Source organism: Bufo gargarizans, unplaced genomic scaffold, assembly GCF_014858855.1.
Source record: "Bufo gargarizans isolate SCDJY-AF-19 unplaced genomic scaffold, ASM1485885v1 original_scaffold_2079_pilon, whole genome shotgun sequence".
Taxonomy (NCBI): domain Eukaryota; kingdom Metazoa; phylum Chordata; class Amphibia; order Anura; family Bufonidae; genus Bufo; species Bufo gargarizans.
Window position 1 is genome coordinate 56,360 of NW_025334631.1, and position 25,063 is coordinate 81,422.

The 25,063-nt window shown below is 45.0% G+C and overlaps 3 protein-coding genes across 4 annotated transcripts in view; 1 reads left to right on the forward strand and 2 right to left on the reverse strand.

Moving 5' to 3' along the window:
• The window catches only part of LOC122923936 (allergin-1-like), a 30,961-nt gene extending 9,368 nt beyond the window's left edge, over positions 1-21,593 (forward strand). For both annotated transcript variants that reach the window (XM_044274820.1, XM_044274821.1), the window contains 5 exons: positions 8,926-9,030; positions 14,536-14,595; positions 15,952-16,020; positions 17,932-18,004; positions 21,428-21,593. In XM_044274820.1, the coding sequence (XP_044130755.1) occupies positions 8,926-9,030; positions 14,536-14,595; positions 15,952-16,020; positions 17,932-17,990 (293 nt within the window). In that variant the 3' untranslated portion in view covers positions 17,991-18,004; positions 21,428-21,593. The remainder of the gene's footprint in view (positions 1-8,925; positions 9,031-14,535; positions 14,596-15,951; positions 16,021-17,931; positions 18,005-21,427) is intronic.
• Positions 2,728-8,068, reverse strand: LOC122923935. Its single transcript, XM_044274819.1, has 2 exons — positions 5,813-8,068; positions 2,728-5,770 (listed from the first exon to the last, which is right to left on the reverse strand). The coding sequence occupies exons 1-2, from the start codon at positions 6,256-6,258 to the stop codon at positions 4,045-4,047; spliced, it is 2,172 nt and encodes a 723-aa protein (XP_044130754.1). The 5' UTR covers positions 6,259-8,068; the 3' UTR covers positions 2,728-4,044.
• Positions 21,594-21,737: 144 nt separating the features above from the next.
• Positions 21,738-24,712, reverse strand: LOC122923938 (DNA polymerase subunit gamma-2, mitochondrial-like). Its single transcript, XM_044274823.1, has 8 exons — positions 24,656-24,712; positions 24,368-24,426; positions 24,006-24,111; positions 22,821-22,994; positions 22,407-22,529; positions 22,242-22,322; positions 22,055-22,155; positions 21,738-21,914 (listed from the first exon to the last, which is right to left on the reverse strand). The coding sequence occupies exons 1-8, from the start codon at positions 24,710-24,712 to the stop codon at positions 21,749-21,751; spliced, it is 867 nt and encodes a 288-aa protein (XP_044130758.1). The 3' UTR covers positions 21,738-21,748.
• Positions 24,713-25,063: the final 351 nt, after the last annotated feature.

A 25,063-nucleotide genomic window follows, 5' to 3' on the forward strand; every position in this document is an offset into this window, starting at 1 on the left:
TCCATGGTATATCTAATGCCTTGGAAAGTCTTTTGTCCCCTTCTCCTGACTGATACCTTTTAACAATGAGATCCCTCTGATGCTTTGGAAGCTCTCTGTGGACCATGGCTTCTGCTGTGGGATGCGACTAAGAACATTTCAGGAAAGACCAACTAGAGCAGCTGAACTTTATTTGGGGTTAATCAGAGGCACTTTACATGATGGCCGGTGTATGCTGACTACTATGTAACAGGATTGTGAATGTGATTGCTGAATTCTGAACACAGCTACATCCCCAGTTATAAGAGGGTGTGCACACTTATGCAACCACATTATTTTATTTTCCTCCACCTAAAGATTTCAGTTTGTTTTTCAATTGAGTTGTACAGTTTATAGGTCACATTAAAGGTGGAAACATTTCAGAAATTATTTATCTTTGTCAAAAAAATTTTTACAGTCCAGAAACCTGACATTTTAACAGGGGTGTGTAGACTTTGTATATCCACTGTAAATTGTTGATTAGGTGGTACATATAGCTGTGCGGGCTCCTCCTCTCATTGGTTGCTTGGTGCACACAGAGGTGACTAGGAGCAGCACACTATATGTGCAGGGTCTCCTTTCCTGACTGTAGATGCCCAACAGCATAGGGAGAGTAGGACCTGCCTGACTGAGACCACCGTGGCGCTGGTCAGCAGCAGAGATGTGTTTGATCAAACTATATTGTCTGGGAGTCTAAGATTTTATCACATCATAGTGAGTGCTTAGTCCATATATAAAGTTTTTTCCTCATAAATATTGCCATGTACGTCTGCATATTTGGTTATCATATCGTGCAGGTTGTTTTGTATCTTCTTCTGTGATTTTTTTTCTCCATAAAGGATGTGGACTCCCATAAGCGCTCCATAGATGATATGAAGTACCAGAGGCTCTCCACTGAGGATGTGGACAACAAGAATTTCCCCGAAGAGAATGTGGACAAACATAAGCTCTCCATAGATGATGTGGACAAGTTCAACCATGGGCTCTCCATAGAAGATGGTGACAACCATAAGCTCTCCACAGAAGATGTGGACAACCATAAGCTCTACATATGGGATGTGGACAACTAAAAACTTCTGTATAGATCATGTGGAAAACCATAGGTTCTACATAGATGAGGTGGATAATCATAAGCTCTACCTAGAGAACGTGGGCAACAAACTTTTTATATGAAATATAGACTACCATAGTCTCTCCATATGGAATGTGGAAAGCCATAATCTCTCCATAGATGATGTGTATAAGCATAAGGTCTAAATAAAAGATTCCATGGACAACCATAGGCTCTCCACTAAGGATGTGGACAACCATAATATCTTGTTAAGAGTATGCAAACAATATGGATTCCATAGAGGATGTGGACAACTATAAGCATTACATAGAGGATATGGACAACCATAGGTTCTACACTGAGGATGTGGACAACCATAAGTTCTCGTTAAGAGTATGCAAACAACATGGATTCCATAGAGGATGTGGACAACCATAGGCTCTACACAGAGGATGTGGACAACCATAGGCTCTACACAGAGGATGTGGACAACCATAGGCTCTACACAGAGGATGTGGACAACCATAGGCTCTACACAGAGGATGTGGACAACCATAGGCTCTACACAGAGGATGTGGACAACCATAGGCTCTACACAGAGGATGTGGACAACCATAGGCTCTACACAGAGGATGTGGACAACCATAGGCTCTACACAGAGGATGTGGACAACCATAGGCTCTACACAGAGGATGTGGACAACCATAGGCTCTACACAGAGGATGTGGACAACCATAGGCTCTACACAGAGGATGTGGACAACCATAGGCTCTACACAGAGGATGTGGACAACCATAGGCTCTACACAGAGGATGTGGACAACCATAGGCTCTACACAGAGGATGTGGACAACCATAGGCTCTACACAGAGGATGTGGACAACCATAGGCTCTACACAGAGGATGTGGACAACCATAAAGTGTTCACTAATGTGGCCACCAAAAAGCTCTACATACAGAAGTAGACAACCTTATCCATAGATGTGGACAACCATAAACCTTTCATACGGTATGTGGACAGCCATAAGTTCTCCAAATGGGATGTGGACAACCATAAGCTCTCCATAGTTGAATGAACAACCAAAAGTTCTACACAGAGGACGCGGACAACCATCAGCTCCTTCATAGTAAATGTTCAAAAGCATAAGTCCTCTATTGGTGAGGACACTAAGCTCTCCATATGTGATGTGGACAATCATAAACTCGATATAAAGGATGTTGACAGCCAAATGCTGACCATATGTGATGTGGACAACCATGAGCCTTCCGTAGTGGATGTAGACAAACATAAGCTCTTAGAAGAAAACAACTAGCAGCTTTCTATATGGATAAGGAGAACCATAAGCTTGCCATATGGGTTGTGGCAAACTAGAACTAGATGACTTCCACTCAATATTATACCCTGTGATTGTCAGATATTAAAAAGAAAAAAGAAAGAAAAAAAAAAAGATGGTGTAACTGTTCTGTCCTTGAAGGTCTATCGGGAGTCGAAAAGTGGTCTGACATGTCGCTCCAATGATTGAGAAGAGAACCGGCTGTACTGATACATAGAAATGTATTATACTGGTGAAACTCGAAAAATTATGGGATTTTACTAAAGTATGACGTAAAGTCATGATTTTATTAAAGACACGGAGGCGAGTATTGCTTTAACCTTTCTTTACTTCTACCATAGCAGCAAAGAGAGAAAATGGTATACAAAAAAGAAACCATGGTAACAGACTCCTCCCCCTTATCCCAGTATATCCTTCCTTGTCTGTCTGAGCTCTTCCTCTTTCTTTGTGTCTCAAACAGCGCTGGTCAACCGGAACAACAGACGCCGAAACCACCGGGTAACGAAAAAACCCCTTGAACTCGTCGGCTTGGACCGCCACAACTGGACCTCCGACCGGAACTGTGTAACTCTAAAACATGAAGCCGTAAGCCTCTCAACCTAGGAAAAAAGGAAATAAGAGAAAAACCTTCTAAGAGCATAATCCAGTGCATTAGAAACATAGGATCCACTAGTTGGAAACACAGTAACAACTTTAAAATTCTGACCATACGGTAAATCAACAAAACATACTTACGTCAAAAACCCCAAGGGGTGGGTCCAGGGAGGGCAATACTCGCCTCCGTGTCTTTAATAAAATCATGACTTTACGTCATACTTTAGTAAAATCCCATAATTTTATAACAAGACACGGAGGCTCCTATTGCTTGTTTAAAGCTGAGCCACTATAGAATCAAAAGCATGCGAAGCCGGTCGGAAATAAAACTCCCGGAAAGTGGAAGATCTGGACCAATCCGCCAATCTCATAACATCCTCCAAACGAGCCCCAGATAACGTCATGGACGTAGCTGTCGCACTGCGGACCGAATGTGCCGTGAAGATAGACGTATCAATCCCGGAAAGGGATAGAATCCACTTGACCCAGCGAGATAACGTAACACTGGTAACCGGAGCAAACGGGCTGCGAAACGAAATGAATAAGTGGGGGAGAGAAAGAGACCGCAGTGGACGGGTTCTGTCCTCATACTCGCGTAAGCACGCTACAGGACATAGCTGTGGAGAAGTCGGAAAACGGGGGTAAGAGACCGACCGGATACTGGTTTTCGTGCGACGGGAAATGTTAAAGTGGACCCCCTCCGGGGTGAAGGATCTGGCGTCCCAATCCAAAGCACGCACATCCGAAACTCTCTTACAGGAGATTAAACAGAATAAAGTGACCAATTTGGCCGATAACTGACGTAACGACAATAGCTCATTTGAGGGCCAACTGACTAGAAATTGCAAGACATCCGACACATCCCAGGTAGACGAAAACCGTGGCCGAGGTGGTCGGGCCAAACGTGAACCCTTGAGTAAACGACAGACCAGGGGGTGTTGACCCGCTGGACGGCCGTCGACACCGTTGTGTCTGGAGGAAATTGCTGACCTAAAGACATTGATGGTGCGGTAAGCCTTCCCTGCCTCAAAAAGTGAGGATAAAAAGGCTAAGATGGAATTGACAGGGGCCGTAACGGGATCCAGAGTCCGGTCGACGCACCAGCGAGACCAAGAACCCCAGGCGGCTCGATAAGCCCGTCTCGTCCCGGGCGCCCAAGCGCAGTCCAATAAGAACCTAGCTGTTCCTGAAAGTCCAGCGCCTCCTCCTGGACTCCCGATATCTTGCAAGCTAGGAGGCGTAGCGACCCGTTCTGCAGGAGTGGGTGAACTTCTCCTGCAGGCCCTTGGAGTAGTGACACCTGAGTGGGAAGGAGAAACGGAAAGTCCACTAGAAGTTCCAGGATCTGAGGGAACCAGGACTGGGTCCTCCAAAACGGAACAATCAGAACCAGGTTCGCCAACTGCTGACGAACCTGAAGGAGCACTCGTGGAATGAGCGCGAAGGGAGGGAATGCGTACATCAACGCTCCTCCCCAATGTTGAAGCAGAGCGTCCACTGCCTCCGCCAAGGGATCCGGCCTCCAGCTGAAAAACCTGGGCAGTTGGGTATTCAAACGGGAAGCGAAGAGGTCGACTGCAAAGGGACCCCACAGAGAAGAAATAGCAGAAAAAACCGTCTCGTCTAACTTCCAGTCGCTGGAGTCCGATATGTAGCGAGAACTCCAGTCCGCCAGAGTGTTGTGAAGGCCTGGAAGGTACTCGGCCACCACAGAGATGTTCCTGTCGAGACAGAATTCCCAAAAATCCTTCGCCAAATGGGTCAGAACCACCGACCGTGTGCCACCCATACAATTGACGTACCTGACCGCAGATATATTGTCCATGCGGAGCCTGATGGCTGAGCTGACCACACCATTGGCAAAACTGCGAATGGCAAACGACCCTGCTAGGAGTTCCAGGGCGTTGATGTGAAGATGGGATTCTTCTGGAGACCATGGACCGCCCGTGGACACACCACTGCAATGTGCTCCCCATCCGTGCAGGCTCGCATCGGATTCTATGATCAGATCCGGTTGGGGACCCACGATCGCTCTGCCATTCCACACTGACAGGTTGTGGATCCACCATCTCATCTCGTCCGTCGTCTCGGCATCTAATGAGACCAAATCTGCGTAAGAGGCCCCCGACCGAAGGTGAGCAATTTTGAGGCGCTGCAACGCACGATAATGGAGGGGGGCTGGGAAAATGGCCTGTATTGAGGAGGCCAGAAGTCCGATTATCCTTGCCAAATGCCGCAACGACATCTGAGGTAGGCGTAGAGCATGCTTCAACTCCTTGCGGATAGCCTTGACTTTCGAGAGTGGAAGACTGAGGGATAATTCTTCCGAGTTCACCTGGAAACCCAAGAACTCTATGGATCTGGAGGGGGTCAAACAGGATTTCTCCTGGTTGACAATGAACCCCAAGTCGGAAACGAGCGTCACCGTCAAGTGGAGGTGTCTCAACAAGAGAGCCCGTGATTGGGCCATGATCAAGATATCGTCCAGGTAGACGATCAGACGAACACCTCTGCTGCGAAGCCAAGCCACCACTGGGCGCATGATCTTGGTAAAGCACCAGGGGGCGGAGGACAGGCCGAACGGAAGGCAGGTGAAGCGCCAGGCCTGACCGTTCCACAGGAACCGCAGCAGGTCTCTTGAAGAGGGGGACACTGGGACCGTGAGATAGGCGTCTTGGAGATCTATCTTGGCCAACCAATCGCCTGGAAGGAGCAGATCCCTCAAAAGATGGATGCCCTCCATCTTGAAATGTCGGTATTGTACAAAATTGTTCAGGGCTTTCAAATTGATCACCGGGCGCATCTGGCCCCCTTTCTTTTGCACCAGGAAAATACTGCTGATGACACCCCCACGATTCTCCGGTGCGCGTTCGATCGCGCCTTTCTGCAGAAGATCCGACAATTCCCTCTGAAATTGGGACCGTGCCGCATAGGACAGTGGTACCGTAGGGGGGGCTGGGATGGAGCTCGGATCGGCAATCAGATCTATTGTGAACCCCTGCACAGTAGAAAGGACCCATTGGTCTGAGGTTATGCCTGACCACACATGAGAAAAGAATCGGAGTCTGCCCCCGACTAAATGGTCTAAAAAAGGAGGGGGACGAAGAACATAACTTACCGAATGGTCGACGGGAGCCTGGATTCCCTCGGAAACCTCGTGACCTGAAGGGAGCGCCTCGTGAGGGAAAAAAGGACGGCTGATGTCTCTGATCCTGGAGGGATGCTCTATAATTAAAGGAGCCTCTGCCGGAACCTCTGGCATGAAAGTTGGAACGGCCGGACAGTCGGCCCCTAGCACTGCCGGCCCTGTTGGAAAAACGCCCTTGAAAGACTCGACGCATCGAAGTCTGGGCTTTATCAAGAGCCGTAAAAGCTCCTACATATTTCCCTAGCTCTTTAATAAAAGAGTCGCCAAAGAGCAACCCCTGGGCGTCCTTGCCCGCTTCAGTCAATGCTAAGTTCGAGAGCTTTGGCTCGATCTTAATTAGTATTGCCTTCCGCCTTTCAATGGCGAGCGAGGTATTGGTATTACCCGCTACGCATATGGCTCGCTGGGCCCAACCTCTCAATTCTATAGGGTCTACCTGGCTACCTGCCGCGATAGCGGACTCAGCCAAATCGAAAATCTTTGCTAAAGGACCTGTAATGTCCAGTAGCTTGTCTTGGACAGCCTTCAAGGCCGCGTCTAGCCCTTTACGGGGGTTAAACCCCGTCTTCGCCAGAAACTGGACCATCTTTGGATCCACTGATGGCGTCTCGCACACTTTGTGTGGTATTAAAGGACGAGGGCACTCCGCCCGCAACTTATTACGCGATTCCTTACTAAGCGGATTGCGTATGCGAGCCTCCATATACTGCGCCACATGTGTGGCGGGCATCCATTCCGCGGAGCGGGGATGATGCAGCTCCTCGGGGTTAAACAGCGGTTCCCCAGACGGATCCAATAAGAGATCCTCTGCTGATCCCTGTTGTAGTAACGGGGCTTCCGGGTCTAGATTACGAACCGGATCCACAGCAATATCCGCCAAATCGTCCTCCACCTCATCCGTCAATTCATAGACGTTGTCATGAGTCTCCTCCTCTGACTCCCTATCAGAGTCTGACCTAGGCTCAGGTAGAGACCTGGCAGTCTTCCATGCCCGCGTTTTTTCTGCCTGGCGGGTACAAGCTCGTTTACGCGACTGAAGCGCGTTGTCTTGGGATGGGGATGGCCCATCAATCTGAGGTGTTCTGGAGACAATAGGAGGTGGTCCTGGAGGTGGGACCAAAACCTGGGTAGTAGTAGCAGGGCGCGCCATAAGGGCCTGAGATATAGACTGGGTCAATGCAGATGACATCGAACCCATGGCGGTTATAATGGCATTAGATATGGATCTTTGCAGTGCCACCTCATGGTCGTCCGGGTGGATCACCTCGGACCTCCTATCCTGCGCAGGGGAACCCTGATCTACTTGGGGGGCTTCACTAGGGGCCACAGAGGCAACGGAATTCTTTCTGACAGACATGGTGAAGTAGCAAAAGGCAGGGGTTAGTCACCCCGACCGGAGCAGCAAAAATAGCACTAGAGGAGAAAAGAGAAAAGGGGATAATGAAGCCAGGAATCATAGCCAGCTAGTGGGTAGACGAAATGGAATAAAACAGAACTTACAAGGCTCAAGAGCAGTGGAAAAAGACCGCCAGGAGATGCGCTGTGCAGAGCGGGATGTCCGGTGTGTGCAGAGCGGGGAAACGCACAGGGACGGCGAAATCTCGCGAGATCTCGCCGTCAGTAGCAGCCGAATGCGAAAAAATGCGAAAATGCGAAAATATGCGAAAATATGCGAAAAAACGCGCGCGAAATCTCGAACTCGCGAGACTTCGGGCGAGAAGGAGAGGAAGAAGAAGCAGAAAGCGCGCGCAATGGCGGCGCAGTCTGAGGTAACGAGGGACAAGGATGACAGGGCAGAGAAACGGATCACACGGGGGGAAAGCGGGGAAGCCGCAAAAACTGTTATAAGGACAAACCCCTAGGCAGAACGGCCACAGAAGTACCTGAACGAAAAAACATATACATATATATACGTACCCTAGATAAATAATATATATATATACAGGAGAGAAATATGTATCTACGATAAGAGTCTAATCAGAATCTAATAAAGAAACCGAACGAACCGATAATCCAAGCACATAAAAATACAAATATACCAGACCCTGAGCAATGCCACAGAGCTGGAGAGTACTTATCTGCCTGGTAGCAGCAAAGAAAGAGGAAGAGCTCAGACAGACAAGGAAGGATATACTGGGATAAGGGGGAGGAGTCTGTTACCATGGTTTCTTTTTTGTATACCATTTTCTCTCTTTGCTGCTATGGTAGAAGTAAAGAAAGGTTAAAGCAATAGGAGCCTCCGTGTCTTGTTATAAAATTAGAATATCGTGCAAAAGTTCATTTATTTCAGTAATGCAACTTAAAATTAGAATATTGTGAAAAGGTTCAATATTCTCGCCTCAAAGTGTCACACTCTGGTCAGCTAATTAATCCATACCCCCTGAGCAAAGGGAGCCTCAAAATTGTGACTTTGGGGTTTCACAAACTGTAAGCCATAATCATCCCAATATAACAAATAAAGGCTTGGAATCTCTCGCTGCCTGTAATGAGTCTCATATGTTAGCTTCACCTTTTAAGTTGCATTACTGAAATAAATAAACTTTGCACAATATTCTAATTTTTCGGGTTTCACCTGTATATCTATGACCAAAGATACAAGAACAGATGCTACAGAATTTGAATAAACTTCATTTACACAATTTTAGACACCCCCAAAATCTGCGGTGTTCAATGGTCTAGTTATAGAGGAGCTCTAGGAGAGGGAGAATATTACATGTAAGGGGTCACATTTATAAACAGTGTAATGTGAATAACAGATTTTTTCTGACATTCTATTCATAGTGGAAAAGAACCGACGAGGGTACCTGGAGTGGCTGATCCCGGTCCTCATACTGATTGGGATCCTGGTGATCACTGCATTTATAGGAATTGCCAGACATAAGAAAGGTGAGTCCAATATCTGACCAATATAACAATAAGGCTTCACCCTGAGACATTATCCATGCAATACCTTCCTGCTGAGCTTCTGCCTATATACAGCAGCAATTCCAAGCAAGCAAAGCTTCTCTATGTACAAGAATATAACTACTATAATACTGCCTCCTATGTACAAGAATATAACTACTATAATACTGCTCCTATGTACAAGAATATAACTACTATAATACTGCTCCTATGTACAAGAATATAACTACTATAATACTGCTCCTATGTACAAGAATATAACTACTATAATACTGCCTCATATGTACAAGAATATAACTACTATAATACTGCTTCTATGTACAGGAATATAACTACTATAATACTGCTCCTATGTACAAGAATATAACTACTATAATACTGCCCCCTATGTACAAGAATATAACTACTATAATACTGCTCCTATGTACAAGAATATAACTACTATAATACTGCTCCTATGTACAAGAATATAACTACTATAATACTGCTCCTATGTACAAGAATATAACTACTATAATACTGCTCCTATGTACAAGAATATAACTACTATAATACTGCTCCTATGTACAAGAATATAACTACTATAATACTGCTCCTATGTACAAGAATATAACTACTATAATACTGCCTCCTCTGTACAAGAATATAACTACTATAATACTGCTTCTATGTACAGGAATATAACTACTATAATACTGCTCCTATGTACAGGAATATAACTACTATAATACTGCTCCTATGTATTAGAATATAACTACTATAATACTGCCTCCTATGTACAAGAATATAACTACTATAATACTGCTCCTATGTACAAGAATATAACTACTATAATACTGCCTCATATGTACAAGAATATAACTACTATAATACTGCTTCTATGTACAGGAATATAACTACTATAATACTGCTCCTATGTACAAGAATATAACTACTATTAATACTGCCCCCTATGTACAAGAATATAACTACTATACTACTGCTCCTATGTACAAGAATATAACTACTATAATACTGCTCCTATGTACAGGAATATAACTACTATAATACTGCTCCTATGTACAGATATAACTACTATAATACTGCCTCCTATGTACAGAATATAACTACTATAATACTGCTCCTATGTACAAGAATATAACACTACTATAATACTGCTCCTATGTACAAGAATATAAACTACTATAAATACTGCTCCTCTGTACAAGAATATAACTACTATCATACTGCCTCCTATGTACAGAATATAACTACTATACTACTGCCTCCTATGTACAAGCATATAAATACTATAGATTCTGCCATCATATGTAACAAGAAATATAACTACTATAATACTGCCTTCCCTATGTACAAGAAATATAACTACTCTAATACTGCCTCCTATGTCCAAGAATATAACTACTATAATACTGCCTCCTATGTACAGAATATAACTACTATAATACTGACACCTATGTACAAGAATATCACATACTATAATACTGCTCCTATGCTACAAGAATATACACTACTATAAATACTGCTCCTATGTCACAGAGAATATAAACCTATCTATAATACTGGCTCCTATGTACAAGAGCTATAACTAATATAATACTGTCCTATGTACAGAATATAACTACTATGTACAAAGAAGATAACTACTATAATACTGCTCCTATGGTAACAAGAATATAACTACTATAATACTGCCTCCTATGTACAAGAATATAACTACTATAATACTGCTTCTATGTACAGGATTTACTACATAATACTGTCCGATGTACAAGATATTAATACTAGAAACTGCCCCTATGTACAAGAATATAACTACTATAATACTGCTCCTATGTAAAAGAATCTAACTACTATAATACTGCTCCTATTTCAGGAATCTAATACTAAATACTGCTCCTATGTACAAGAATATAACTACTATAAACTGCCTCCTATGTACAGATATAACTCCTATAATACTGCTCCTATGTACAAGATATAACACTATAATACTGCTCCTATGTAAAAGAATATAACTACTATAATACTACTCCGCTGTACAAGAATATAACTACTATAATACTGCTACTCGATTCAAGAATATAACTACTATAATACTGACCTCCTATGCTCCAGACTATACCTACTATATAACTGCCTCCTATAGTACAAAGAATATAAACTACTATAATACTGCCCTCCTATGTACAAGAATATAACTACTATAATACTGCCTCCTATGTACAAGAATATAACTACTATAATACTGCTCCTATGTACAAGAATATAACTAGCTATAATACTGCTCCTATGTACAAGAATATACTACTATAATACTGCCTCCGATGTACAAGAATATAACTACTATAATACTGCTCCTATGTACAAGAATATAACTACTATAATACTGCTCCTATGTACAAGAATATAACTACTATAATACTGCTCCTATGTACAAGAATAAACTACTATAATACTGCCTCCTATGTACAAGAATATAACTACTATAATACTGCTCCTATGTACAAGAATATAACTACTATAATACTGCTCCTATGTACAAGAATATAACTACTATAATACTGCTCCTATGTACAAGAATATAACTACTATAATACTGCCTCCTATGTACAAGAATATAACTACTATAATACTGCCTCCTATGTACAAGAATATAACTACTATAATACTGCTCCTATGTACAAGAATATAACTACTATAATACTGCTCCTATGTACAAGAATATAACTACTATAATACTGCTCCTATGTACAGAAATTAACTACTATAATACTGCTCCTATGTACAAGAATATAACTACTATAATACTGCTCCTATGTACAAGAATATAACTACTATAATACTGCTCCTATGTACAAGAATATAACTACTATAATACTGCTCCTATGTACAAGAATATAACTGCTATAATACTGCTCCTATGTACAAGAATATAACTACTATAATACTGCCTCCTATGTACAAGAATATAACTACTATAATACTGCTCCTATGTACAAGAATATAACTACTATAATACTGCTCCTATGTACAGAATATAACTACTATAATACTGCTCCTATGTACAGAATATACTACATATAAACTGCCTCATATGGTACAAGAATATAACTACTATAATACTGCCTCCTATGTACAAGATATAACTACTATAATACTGCCCTCTATTACAAGAATATAACTACTATACTACTGCTCCTATGTACAAGAATATAACTACTATAATACTGCTCCTATGTACAAGAATAATAACTACTATAATACTGCTCCTATGTACAAGAATATAACTACTATAATACTGCTCCTATGTACAAGAATATAACTACTATATACTGCTCCTATGTACAAGAATATAACTACTATAATACTGCTCCTATGTACAAGAATAAACTACTATAATACTGCCTCCTATGTACAAGAATATAACCTACTATAATACTGCTCCTATGTACAAGAATATAACTACTATAATACTGCTCCTATGTACAAGAATATAACTACTATAATACTGCTCCTATGTACAAGAATAAACTACTATAATACTGCCTCCTATGTACAAGAATATAACTACTATAATACTGCCTCCTATGTACAAGAATATAACTACTATAATACTGCTCCTATGTACAGGAATTATAACTACTATAATACTGCTCCTATGTACAAGAATATAACTACTATAATACTGCCCTCATATGTACAAGAATATAACTACTATAATACTGCCTCCTATGTACAAGAATATAACTACTATAATACTGCTCCTATGTACAAGAATATAACTACTATAATACTGCTCCTATGTACAAGAATATAACTACTATAATACTGCTCCTATGTACAAGAATTAACTACTATAATACTGCCTCCTATGTACAAGAATATAACTACTATAATACTGCTCCCTATGTACAAGACTATAACTACTATAATACTGCTCCTATGTACAAGAAGATAACTACTATAATACTGCTGCCTATGTACAAGAATATAACTACTATAATACTGCTCCTATGTACAAGAATATAACTACTATAATACTGCTCCTATGTACAAGAATATAACTACTATAATACCCCTCCTATGTACAAGAATATTACTACTATAATACTGCCCCCTATGTACAAGAATATAACTACTATAATACTGCTCCTATGTACAAGAATATAACTACTATAATACTGCCTCCTATGTACAAGAATATAACTACTATAATACTGCCTCCTATGTACAAGAATATAACTACTATAATACTGCCTCCTATGTACAAGAATATAACTACTATAATACTGCTTCCTATGTACAAGATATATAACTACTATAATATGCTCCTCTGTACCAAGAATATAAACTACTATAATACTCGCCTCCTATGTACAAGAATCTAACTACTATAATACTGCTCCTATGTACAAGAATATACTACTATAATACTGCCGTCCCTATGTACAAGAATATAACTACTATAATACTGCCTATGTACAAGAATATAACTACTATAATACTGCTCCTATGTACAAGAAATAACTACTATAATACTGCTCCTATGTACAAGAACTATAACTACTATAATACTGCTCCTACTGTACAAGAATATAACTACTATAATACTGCTCCTATGTACAAGAATATAACTACTATAATACTGCTCCTATGTACAAGAATATAACTACTATTAATACTGCCTCCTATGTACAAGAATATAACTACTATAATACTGCTCTCATGTACAAGAATATAACTCTATAATACTGCCTCCTATGTACAAGAATATAACTATATAATACTGCTCCTATGTACAAGAATATAAACTACTATAATACTGCTCCTATGTACAAGAATATAACTACTATAATACTGCCCTATGTACAAGAATATAACTACTATAATACTGCCTCCTATGTACAAGATATAACTACTATAATACTGCTCCTATGTACAAGAATATAACTACTATAATACTGCTCCTATGTACAAGAATATAACTACTATAATACTGCTCCTATGTACAAGAATATAACTACTATAATACTGCTCCTATGTACAAGAATATAACTACTATAATACTGCTCCTATGTACAAGAATAACTACTATAATACTGCCCTATGTACAAGAATAACTACTATAATACTGCTCCTATGTACAAGAATAACTACTATAATACTGCTCCTATGTACAAGAATATACTACTATAATACTGCTCCTATGTACAAGAATATCTACTATATACTGCTCCTATGTACAAGAATATACTACTATAATACTGCCCTATGTACAAGAATATAACTACTATAATACTGCTCCTATGTACAAGAATATAACTACTATAATACTGCTTCTATGTACAGGAATATAACTACTATAATACTGCCTCCTATGTACAATAATATAACTACTATAATACTGCCTACTATGTACAAGAATATAACTATTATAATACTGTCATGTACTATACAACTGGCTGGATATAATATTATCTTTAGGCAGGGCGAGGCGTGAGGAGGATCAGTATTGTGTTGTGGGACCAATAAACGGAAGAGAAGGTGAGTAGAAGACATTCTGCTTGTGCCCGTTAAATTACTGTGGAGCTGAGCAGACTCTGTATTAGCAGGGGGTGACTGGGGATGATTCTAATGTGAATTTTATGTGTTGAATTCTAACAATAATCTGTTTTCCCTTAGTCCTAGCAGCAGCACAGTACTGAGGTATTTCTGTCCCTGTGGCAGATTAGACACCCCTGACCCTATATAAGGATTTCTAGCCCCTCCCACCCCACGTTCCTTATAAAGAAGTACAGCTGCATGCCACATCTGATGCAGCAGGACCAGACATTAATCAGCCCGAGGTGTACACAGCTCTAGTAGAGGGGCACTAACAAAATTAGGCGAATCAAAGTTCTGCATGAAGCAAGCCAGCCTAATGGCAGCCATAAACTATCAACCCAAGCTAGGTATGGCAGCCAGGGGTGGAATAGGAAAATATTGTGGCCCTATATTGTAGGCTTGTTCAAACTGACCACAGACGAGGCCAACTCCAGATGGGCAGGGACAAGTCAAGCAGGAAGGGTCAATTCATGTAGGCAGGGGCAAGTCAAGTAGGCAGGGGCAAGTCAAGTAGGCAGGGGCAAGTCAAGTAGGCATAGACAAATCCAGGAGGCATAGGCAGCTCAAGTAGGAAGGAACAAGTCAAGTAGGCAGGGGCAAAGCAAGGAGGCATGGACAAAGCAAGTAGGCAGGGGCAAAGCAAGGAGGCATGGACAAAGCAAGTAGGCAGGGGCAAAGCTCAAGTAGGCAGGGGCAAAGCTCAAGTAGGCAGGGGCAAAGCTCAAGTAGGCAGGGGCAAAGCTCAAGTAGGCAGGGGCAAAGCTCAAGTAGGCAGGGGCAAAGCTCAAGTAGGCAGGGGCAAAGCTCAAGTAGGCAGGGGCAAAGCTCAAGTAGGCAGGGGCAGCTCAAGTAGGCACGGGCAGCTCAAGTAGGCATGGACAAGCACTGTTGGTTAGGAATTCAAGGGGTTATCCAGTTTTAAAAAAAAAAAAAAAAAATACATATGCCAGACCCCTCACTGGTAATATACTTGCACCGCTCCTGGTCCCTGCACTGCCGCTTCTCCCTGCACACGGAGGAAAACATCCGGTGTCGGGGGGGAGCAGCCAATGGCAGACGGGAACGAGCCTGCTTAGCATTGCGGGTAACGCTAGGGAGGCTCGTCCTCGCCTGCCATTGGCTGCTCCCCCCCGACACCGGATGTTTTCCTCCGTGTGCAGGGAGCAGCAGCCGCGGCGGTGCGGGAACCAGGAGCGGGGTAAGTATATTACCGGTGAGGGGCCTGACATGTGTGTGGGGGGGTTGAGTAATTGGATAACCCTTTTAAAGGTAAATATAAATGTCTCCTATTTGTAGATGGGAGTAAGCGGTGCGAGGATCAGGACATAGAGTACTGCAGTATGGTGCTGAGGGGACCACCCAGAGGTAAGTGTTCTTATAAGAACGGTAACCTTTTGTTCTCCGATGTCAGCTCTGGCTGCAGTATGTCCAGCAACGTCATCCAGACTCAGGACAATTCCTGCAGTTTTGACCTGTGCAAATAAAACCTACGAAATTGAAAAATCAGCCCCCCCCCCCCACCCACTATTCTGAAAGCAGACCTCCGACCCATTAAAAAGCCTCAGCACTTTACACACTTCATGCAATTTTGTGTCAAAATGTTATTTTTCATAAAAATGCATAGAAGTTGACAATTATGGGTAACGGTATGACCCAAGCAGAAGGTAACATGCACCACTCCCCCTAGAAATAGAAGTTCAGCCCGTGCAGAGTTCATACTCCACAAAAAATAAAATAAAAACCTATAAAATACACGGGGATTACAGTCCTAAAAAGTAAGTGCACCCCCAAAACCGATATATTTCCTAAATGCCGACAACCTGAATGCAACCGCCTTGACGGACTGCTGACGGCCATGTGCAACTTTTTGACAAGAAGGAATTATTTTTTTTTTTTTATGTAACAAAACACGTACAAACTTCCATCTAAGGCAGTTTACACACAAAAACGATGTAAAAATAATGTATCGAGGCATGAGAGCTCATATATACCACACGTACACCATCCAGAGCAGGCGCTCTCCAAAACACAGACATATTTGGCCGTCATGTATAAACGGATTAAAAATCTACACTAAATATAACTTAATATTTAATAAAGAAAACCACCCTCATGCAACTTTGCAGCAAACTTGCTTGAGAGACTTTATGCAAAAGTAAAAAAAACTGTAAGATGAGGAGGTCACACACGTACCGCACGTCTACTCAGCGCTTCATGCGTTATAAAAATGTCAAAGTCGCAGGAAGGCGTTCTGACCGCCTCCGTGTGGGATCTTTCTCTCTAGGGATAGTCGCCATTACTGCAGGGTGTAACAGGACTTGCTAGAGATGCGCTCCATAGAGATCCAATATGGACAGGAGGACGGTGTAACATGGAGTCTGTGTGCTTGGTGCCCCTAATCGGATGCCGTGATCCCGACGCTGGTGGACGTCTGGGTCGTGGCGCCAATATAACGGCCTAATCAGACGCAGAAGGGATTAGATGGTGAGAGATCCTTTTCTCACTACTTTTCTAAAACAAAAAATAAGACACTGTAAGCATGCTGTGATTGACGGTGGGGATGATTACACGCACCGTCAAGTCCATGTTACCCTCCCCTGGAGCCATGTACACTTAGGCCTAGTTCACACTTCAGTGATCTGGTCAGTGACTTCCATCGGTGATTGCTACACAGAGATAAGATATAATGGAACAAGTTGTTCATGTTCTGTGTTCTTAGCCCGCACATTGTTTTGGCTCAAATTACAGAAGTGTGAAGTAGGCCTCATACAGGGATTTCTTCTCCAGCCTGTAATCATGTCAACCACTGCCCCACCCTCCTCCTCCAAGCGGGCTGAGGTCACAGGGTGCTTTGATATCTCAGGTGGTGCAGCAGCTAGAGATGTGAGCCAGGTCTTGTTTTAAATCTGACAATCTAAGCTTTAAAACAAGACCAGGATCACATGGCTAGTCACCACAAGGTCAAAGATACAGCCTTTAGTACATGAGTCGGAAGCGAGAGCTGCAGATATCTTAACGGTTGTATCTTGGGATGTTTCACAGCTACCTCCAGGATTCTGGTCTTGTTTTAAAGCTTAGACTGTCAGATTTAAAACAAGACAGGGTGATATATCTAGCTTCTACACTTCTTAGATCCAGACATCAGTGGCAAGGACATATTAGATGGTTCTCAAGTGCCACCCTGTGAGGACATGAGATATGTCCTTGGCAGGTAAAGGGTTAAGCACTGATCCCTCACACTGTGTTAGTCTAATGCACTTATGTTTGCTGTTCCAGCTGCCATCAGGACTGAAGAGTCGGTGGAATACATGGAAGTGGCGTTAAAAAGATCCTAGTACGATCAATATAGGTAAAAAATGGTGGGACTGTCCATACCAAGTTACTACGTATAGGTCTACACAACTCTCTGCGGACTCCAGACTGACACATCCGTTCCGTTTGGTTGCGTACCCATCGTGGACAGCGTTTTTCTGATCCGTCATGACACACAATGTAAGTCAATGAGGATGGATCCGTTTTCTCTGACAATAGAAAACGGATCCGTTCCCAGTTGACTTTCAATGGTGGTCATGATGGATTCGTCTTGGCTATTTTAAAGATAATACAACCGGATACGTTCAAAATGGATGCAGGCGGCTGTATTATCAGTAATGGAAGCGTTTTTTGCTGATCCATCAAAAACGCTGGTGTGAAAGTAGCCTTACCTGCACTGATACACTGTAACAACCAGGACAGAACACAGATTTGTGCCGTTAAGTTTAGCTCACAGAGCATTGTCTGCACTGACACACAGTACAAAGCCCTTAGCTCTACGTCGGCTATTCAGCCTCTGAACATAAAAATGTCAGCATTCCGTGGTTTTCACCCCGGAGTGAGGCTGTCAGTGGAGCGTCTTAGGACAACGGTCCAGACTTTTCAGCTGACTCCTCTAGAAATACAGGGTTCAGGGACCCCCCCAACACCTGGAACGGGTAATTCCATCTGGGAAAACTCTGGCATATTGATAGAAGCCAAAAATGTACGAGAGCTGTGGCTCCCCGCTCCTGTGTGACAAACAGAGCACGGCATAACCATATATCCCAGATGGGAATACCCTGTAGTTAATGCACTAGAGGGAGCTACCTGCTGAGGGATTTACACAGTACAGCTACCACTGAATTCTATGATAAATCTGTATGTAGTGAGCTCCCTCTAGTGGTGGCTGTATAATCTGTATGTAGTGAGCTCCCTCTAGTGGTGGCTGTATAATCTGTATGTAGTGAGCTCCCTCTAGTGGTGGCTGTATAATCTGTATGTAGTGAGCTCCCTCTAGTGGTGGCTGTATAATCTGTATGTAGTGAGCTCCCTCTAGTGGTGGCTGTATAATCTGTATGTAGTGAGCTCCCTCTAGTGGTAGCTGTAAAATCTGTATGCAGTGAGCTCCCTCTAGTGGTGGCTGTATAATCTGTATGTAGTGAGCTCCCCATAGTGGTGGCTGTATAATCTGTATGTAGTGAGCTCCCTCTAGTGGTGGCTGTATAATCTGTATGTAGTGAGCTCCCTCTAGTGGTGACTGTATAATCTGTATGTAGTGAGCTCCCTCTAGTGGTGGCTGTATAATCTGTATGTAGTGAGCTCCCTCTAGTGGTGACTGTATAATCTGTATGCAGTGAGCTCCCTCTAGTGGTGACTGTATAATCTGTATGCAGTGAGCTCCCTCTAGTGGTGGCTGTATAATCTGTATGCAGTGAGCTCCCTCTAGTGGTGGCTGTATGATCTGTATGTAGTGAGCTCCCCCTAGTGGTGGCTGTATAGTCTGTATGTAGTGAGCTCCCTCTAGTGGTCGCTGTATAATCTGTATGTAGTGAGCTCCCTCTAGTGGTGGCTGTATAATCTGTATGTAGTGAGCGCCCTCTAGTGATGGCTGTATAATCTGTATGTAGTGAGAGCCCTCTAGTGGTGGCTGTATAATCTGTATGTAGTGAGCTCCCTCTAGTGGTGGCTGTATAATCTGTATGTAGTGAGCTCCCCCTAGTGGTGGCTGTATAATCTGTATGCAGTGAGCTCCCTCTAGTGGTGACTGTATAATCTGTATGTAGTGAGCTCCCCCTAGTGTTGGATGTATAGTCTGTATATAGTGATCTCCCTCTAGTGGTGGCTGTATAATATGTATGTAGTGAGCTCCCTCTAGTGGTGGCTGTATAGTCTGTATGTAGTGATCTCCCCCTAGTGATGGCTGTATAATCTGTATGTAGTGAGCGCCCTCTAGTGGTGGCTGTATAATCTGTATGTAGTGAGCGCCCTCTAGTGGTGGCTGTATAATCTGTATGTAGTGAGCTCCCCCTAGTGGTGGCTGTATAATCTGTATGCAGTGAGCTCCCTCTAGTGGTGGCTGTATGATCTGTATGTAGTGAGCTCCCCCTAGTGGTTGATGTATAATCTGTACGTAGTGATCTCCCCCTAGTGGTGGCTGTATAGTCTGTATGTAGTGATCTCCCCCTAGTGATGGCTGTATAATCTGTATGTAGTGAGCGCCCTCTAGTGGTGGCTGTATAATCTGTATGTAGTGAGCTCCCCCTAGTGGTTGATGTATAATCTGTATGTAGTGAGCTCCCCCTAGTGGTGGCTGTATGATCTGTATGTAGTGAGCTCCCCCTAGTGGTGGCTGTATAATCTGTATGTAGTGAGCTCCCCCTAGTGGTTGATGTATAATCTGTATGTAGTGATCTCCCCCTAGTGGTGGCTGTATGATCTGTATGTAGTGAGCTCCCCCTAGTGGTTGATGTATAATCTGTATGTAGTGATCTCCCCCTAGTGGTTGATGTATAATCTGTATGTAGTGATCTCCCTCTAGTGGTGGCTGTATAATCTGTATGTAGTGAGCACCCTCTAGTGGTTGATGTATAATCTGTATGTAGTGAGCTCCCTCTAGTGGTGGCTGTATAATCTGTATGTAGTGAGCTTCCTCTAGTGGAGACTGTATAATCTGTATGTAGTGAGCTCCCCCTAGTGGTTGATGTATAATCTGTATGTAGTGATCTCCCCCTAGTGGTGGCTGTATGATCTGTATGTAGTGAGCTCCCTCTAGTGGTGACTGTATAATCTGTATGTAGTGATCTCCCCCTAGTGGTGGCTGTATAATCTGTATGTAGTGATCTCCCCCTAGTGGTGGCTGTATAATCTGTATGTAGTGAGCACCCTCTAGTGGTGACTGTATAATCTGTATGTAGTGAGCTCCCCCTAGCGATGGCTGTATAATCTGTATGTAGTGAGCACCCTCTAGTGGTGACTGTATAATCTGTATGTAGTGAGCTCCCTCTAGTGGTGGCTGTATAATCTGTATGTAGTGATCTCCCCCTAGTGGTGGCTGTATAATCTGTATGTAGTGAGCTCCCTCTAGTGGTGACTGTATAATCTGTATGTAGTGATCTCCCCCTAGTGGTGGCTGTATAATCTGTATGTAGTGAGCTCCCTCTAGTGGTGGCTGTATAATCTGCACGTAGTGAGCTCCCTCTAGTGGTGGCTGTATAATCTGCACGTAGTGAGCTCCCTCTAGTGGTGGCTGTATGATCTGTATGTAGTGAGCTCCCCCTAGCGGTGGCTGTATAATCTGTATGTAGTGAGCTCCCTCTAGTGGTGGCTGTATGATCTGTATGTAGTGAGCTCCCTCTAGTGGTGACTGAAGGTGGCAGAATGTTATCATGTAAGCATCTCCATGCAGAGGATTTGGAGCTTTGTTTCAGTAAAACTAATGGGCAGGAGGACATCACAGATGTGTCCATTTCTATTCCAGAGTCGTCGGGCGGCCATGACACCTCAGACACTATAGTGGCTATAACAGAGGGCGAAGATGTGACTACACCCAGGTTTATTGCACAGAATCGCTGACCAGCGTCTCATCCTTGTCTTGTGGATGATGGGAGTATTCATTTCCGCAGTCTATAAATATTTACATGAAAGCACCCCGTGTCTGAGACTTCTCCTCCGCGCCTTCTTCCTATTTTAGTTGGATACAGGAAGTATCGGAGGGGACAACCGCCAAATGTGGCGACCATGGGGTGGTGTCGCAGCAGCTCGCAGATCGGGGGCGTCACTTTGGGGTGATTTTACTTTCTCACAGTCTGCTGGCGGCGGTCACCTGCTGAGTCAGGAACGCTGTCAGTTTTGAGATGTGTACTGTCTCTTTAATTGTGGTGTCGCGGTTGCGCAGGTGGAGCAGGCCGCTTTCCAGCGTGATGTCACTCACCAGCACCGTGAACATGACGCCCATCTCATCGTACCTGAAACGCATAGGATGAGGTGAGGAGGGGCAGCAGACAACCCTGTGCATACAATACATCATCTGATAATCCCCTCCCCCAGGGATGCCAGATTAGAGGAATGTCGCTGGACGCGGCACTCCCATCATCCGTCCACTCACTTCACGAACAGCTGCTCCATCGACGTCTGCACCGTGTCCAAGTATCCGGGCCAGACGGCGATCCCACTCCCCCGCAGCTCCGCCGACAACCCCTGACAAACCTGGATCACATGGATGTCGGATTAAAGGACCTGGTTTATGCACATCCGGTATGAACTCCCAGTATAGCGGAGAGAGGTGTACGCACCAGCCGTAGATCCACCGCCGGGCCCTTCCCCAAATCCACCGCCACTTTAACGGGTGTCAACGACGGGTGAATCTTCAACACCTGAGATGCAGGAGACAAGATGGCGGCACTTAGAGATATCGTCCACCTATATACCTGACGACTGCGAGGCCCAAGAGAATTTACCGCCAACCGCTGCTCCTTCCCCCGCGGGGACAGCGCGTCTGACAGGTACGCCAGCAAACCCAGGTCCAGATCGCTGCTCAGCCACACCACGTGCGGGATGATGGACCGCCTGCTGTCCCGACCCTGAGGAGGAGACAAAACCTAAAGTCCTGGTAATCTGGCAGTCAGGGGGTTTGATAATCCAGCACAGGACTGCAAAACGTCTGAAGTCACATGACCAGTATAATCCAGCACAAGACTACAAAATATCTGAGGTCACATGACCACAATAATCCAGGATATTTGATAATCCGGCACAAGACTACAAAATATCTAATCACATGACCACAATAATCCAGAACATCTGATAATCTGACACCTATTATCTATGAGGCTGGACATAAACAGATGACATGACCGCGCTCAGGTACGTACGTGGAGTTTGGCGTCGGCCCCCGCATGCACCTGTGTGAGGGCGGAGTCATCCATCATGCGCAGCGTCTCCACCGCTTCCTTCCCCCAGGGAAAGTTGTAGTTTATAAGAAGCATCTTCGCTCCCTCGCCATCTTGGTGATCGCTGCTGCTGAATCCAGACGGGACCTGAGCAAACTGGGGGACACAGGTATGGGTCACCACCAGATATCGCACTTACCTACTGGATCGGTGCCGCCAGACACTATGCACCACCACAGCAGCCTGTACCGCCACTCACCCGGCGCCACCACAGCAGCCACTCACCCTGCACAACCACAGCCGCCAGTACCGCCATTCACCCTGCACCACCACAGCCGCCAGTTGAACCGCCATTCACCCTTCGCCACCACAGCTTACTTACAGCCACTTACCTAGCTCCACAACAGCAGCCAGTGCCGCCACTTACCCTGCGCCACCACAGCAGCCAGTGCCGCTATTCACCCTGCGCCACCACAGCAGCCAGTACCGCCACTCACCCTTCGCCACCACAGCAGCCAGTACCGCCATTCACCCTGCGCCACCAAAGCAGCCTGCACCGCCACAGCAGCCAGTACCGCCACTCACCCTTCGCCACCACAGCAGCCCAGTACCCCGCCATTCACCCTTCGCCACCACAGCAGCCAGTACCGCCATTCATCCTGCACCACCACAGCAGCCAGTACCGACACTCATCCTGCGCCACCACAGCAGCCAGTACCACCACTCATCCTGCGCTACCACTCATCCTGCTCCATTACAGCAGCCATTGCCGCCACTCACTCTGCGCTACCACAGCAGCCAGTACCGCCATTCACCCTGCGCCACCACTCACCTTACACCACCACAGCAGTAAATGCAGCCACTTACCTAGCTCCACAACAGCAGCCAGTGCCGCCACTTACCCTGCGCCACCAAGCAGCCGCCAGTGGCCGATATTCACCCTGCTCCACCACAGCAGCCAGTACCGCGCCACTCACCCTTCGCCACCAACAGCAGCCAGTAGCCCGCCAGTCACCCTGCGCCAACCAAAAGCAGCCTGCACCGCCACAGCAGCCAGTACCGCCACTCACATCCTTTGCGCCAGCCACAGTCAGCCAGTACCCGCCATTCACCCTTGCGCCACCAAAGCAGCCTGCCCGCCACAGCAGCCAGTACCCCGCCACTCACCTTGCGCCACCACTGCAGCCTGTTGCCGCAGCCAGTAGTCCGCCACTGAGACAACGTTTTTGCAGAGCTGAACCAGCAGAGCGACGCCACCATCCTTTCTCCAGTCCTGAATTAGTGAAGACAGCATGTGTCTCACAATCTGGGCCCCACCTGTAAAAGTGATGAACTACACTGTGACCGCTCTACCCGGCTCAGTCAGCAGGAGGGTCTGTGGCCATGGCGCCCCCCACTGCTTTAGGTGACATTTCAGCACCCAATACATCCAGAGACGCCCCCCCTGATGGACACGTACCGAGCATGAAGGGCGCCATTGTCGTGTAGACCCAGCAAGGACGAAAGCACTTCCCCACCTCTGCTATAACCGAACGGCAGCTTCCGATTCAGCAGCTCCAGGCAGGCTGACGTAGTGCGACAAGGGCACCTGCAGCGCAGACAGAAGAGGGGGTCAGTTACAGGACACGTCATAGGCGCACCCACAAAAGGATCCCGAGGGGGGGGAGGCTATTGTGTATTGGGGCTCATTACCATGCAGCAGGTCCTGGCGCAGGGTGCTGTGCTGGCACTCGTCACTGGAGGTGCCCGCCACGTCTCTGCGGTCAGGGTGTGATGTTGGTGACCCCCCCCTGGAGGGCAGTGTCAATGGGCAGGACCTGCTCCCGATTCAGCACCACCATGTTCCACCACTCGTTTATGATGTTCTTCTTCATCTCCACGCCCAGAGGACCGAGGCTGAGACCTCCCCCGAGAACAGAGGCCGCACTCAGCCCCTCCCCCAGGAAAAAGCGCCGGCGCCGACACACGTCTAACAGGGCGTCGTGGGTCGGATGCGAGGACGCACATAATCTGACGTGAGGACGCAGCAAATCCCGCCATGGACTGCAGGAGGGAGCCGCTCCCCCCGGACCACACAGGAAGACATCGCCGACTTCAGTCACGGGACTCCGATCAGTTCGCCACCGCTGGAAACCGGTGACCGGAGCGCGAAGAGATCCATTCTGTGCGGAGATCTACAGCAGGGAGAGATGACACATCCCCACTTCAGAGCTGCACTCACTATT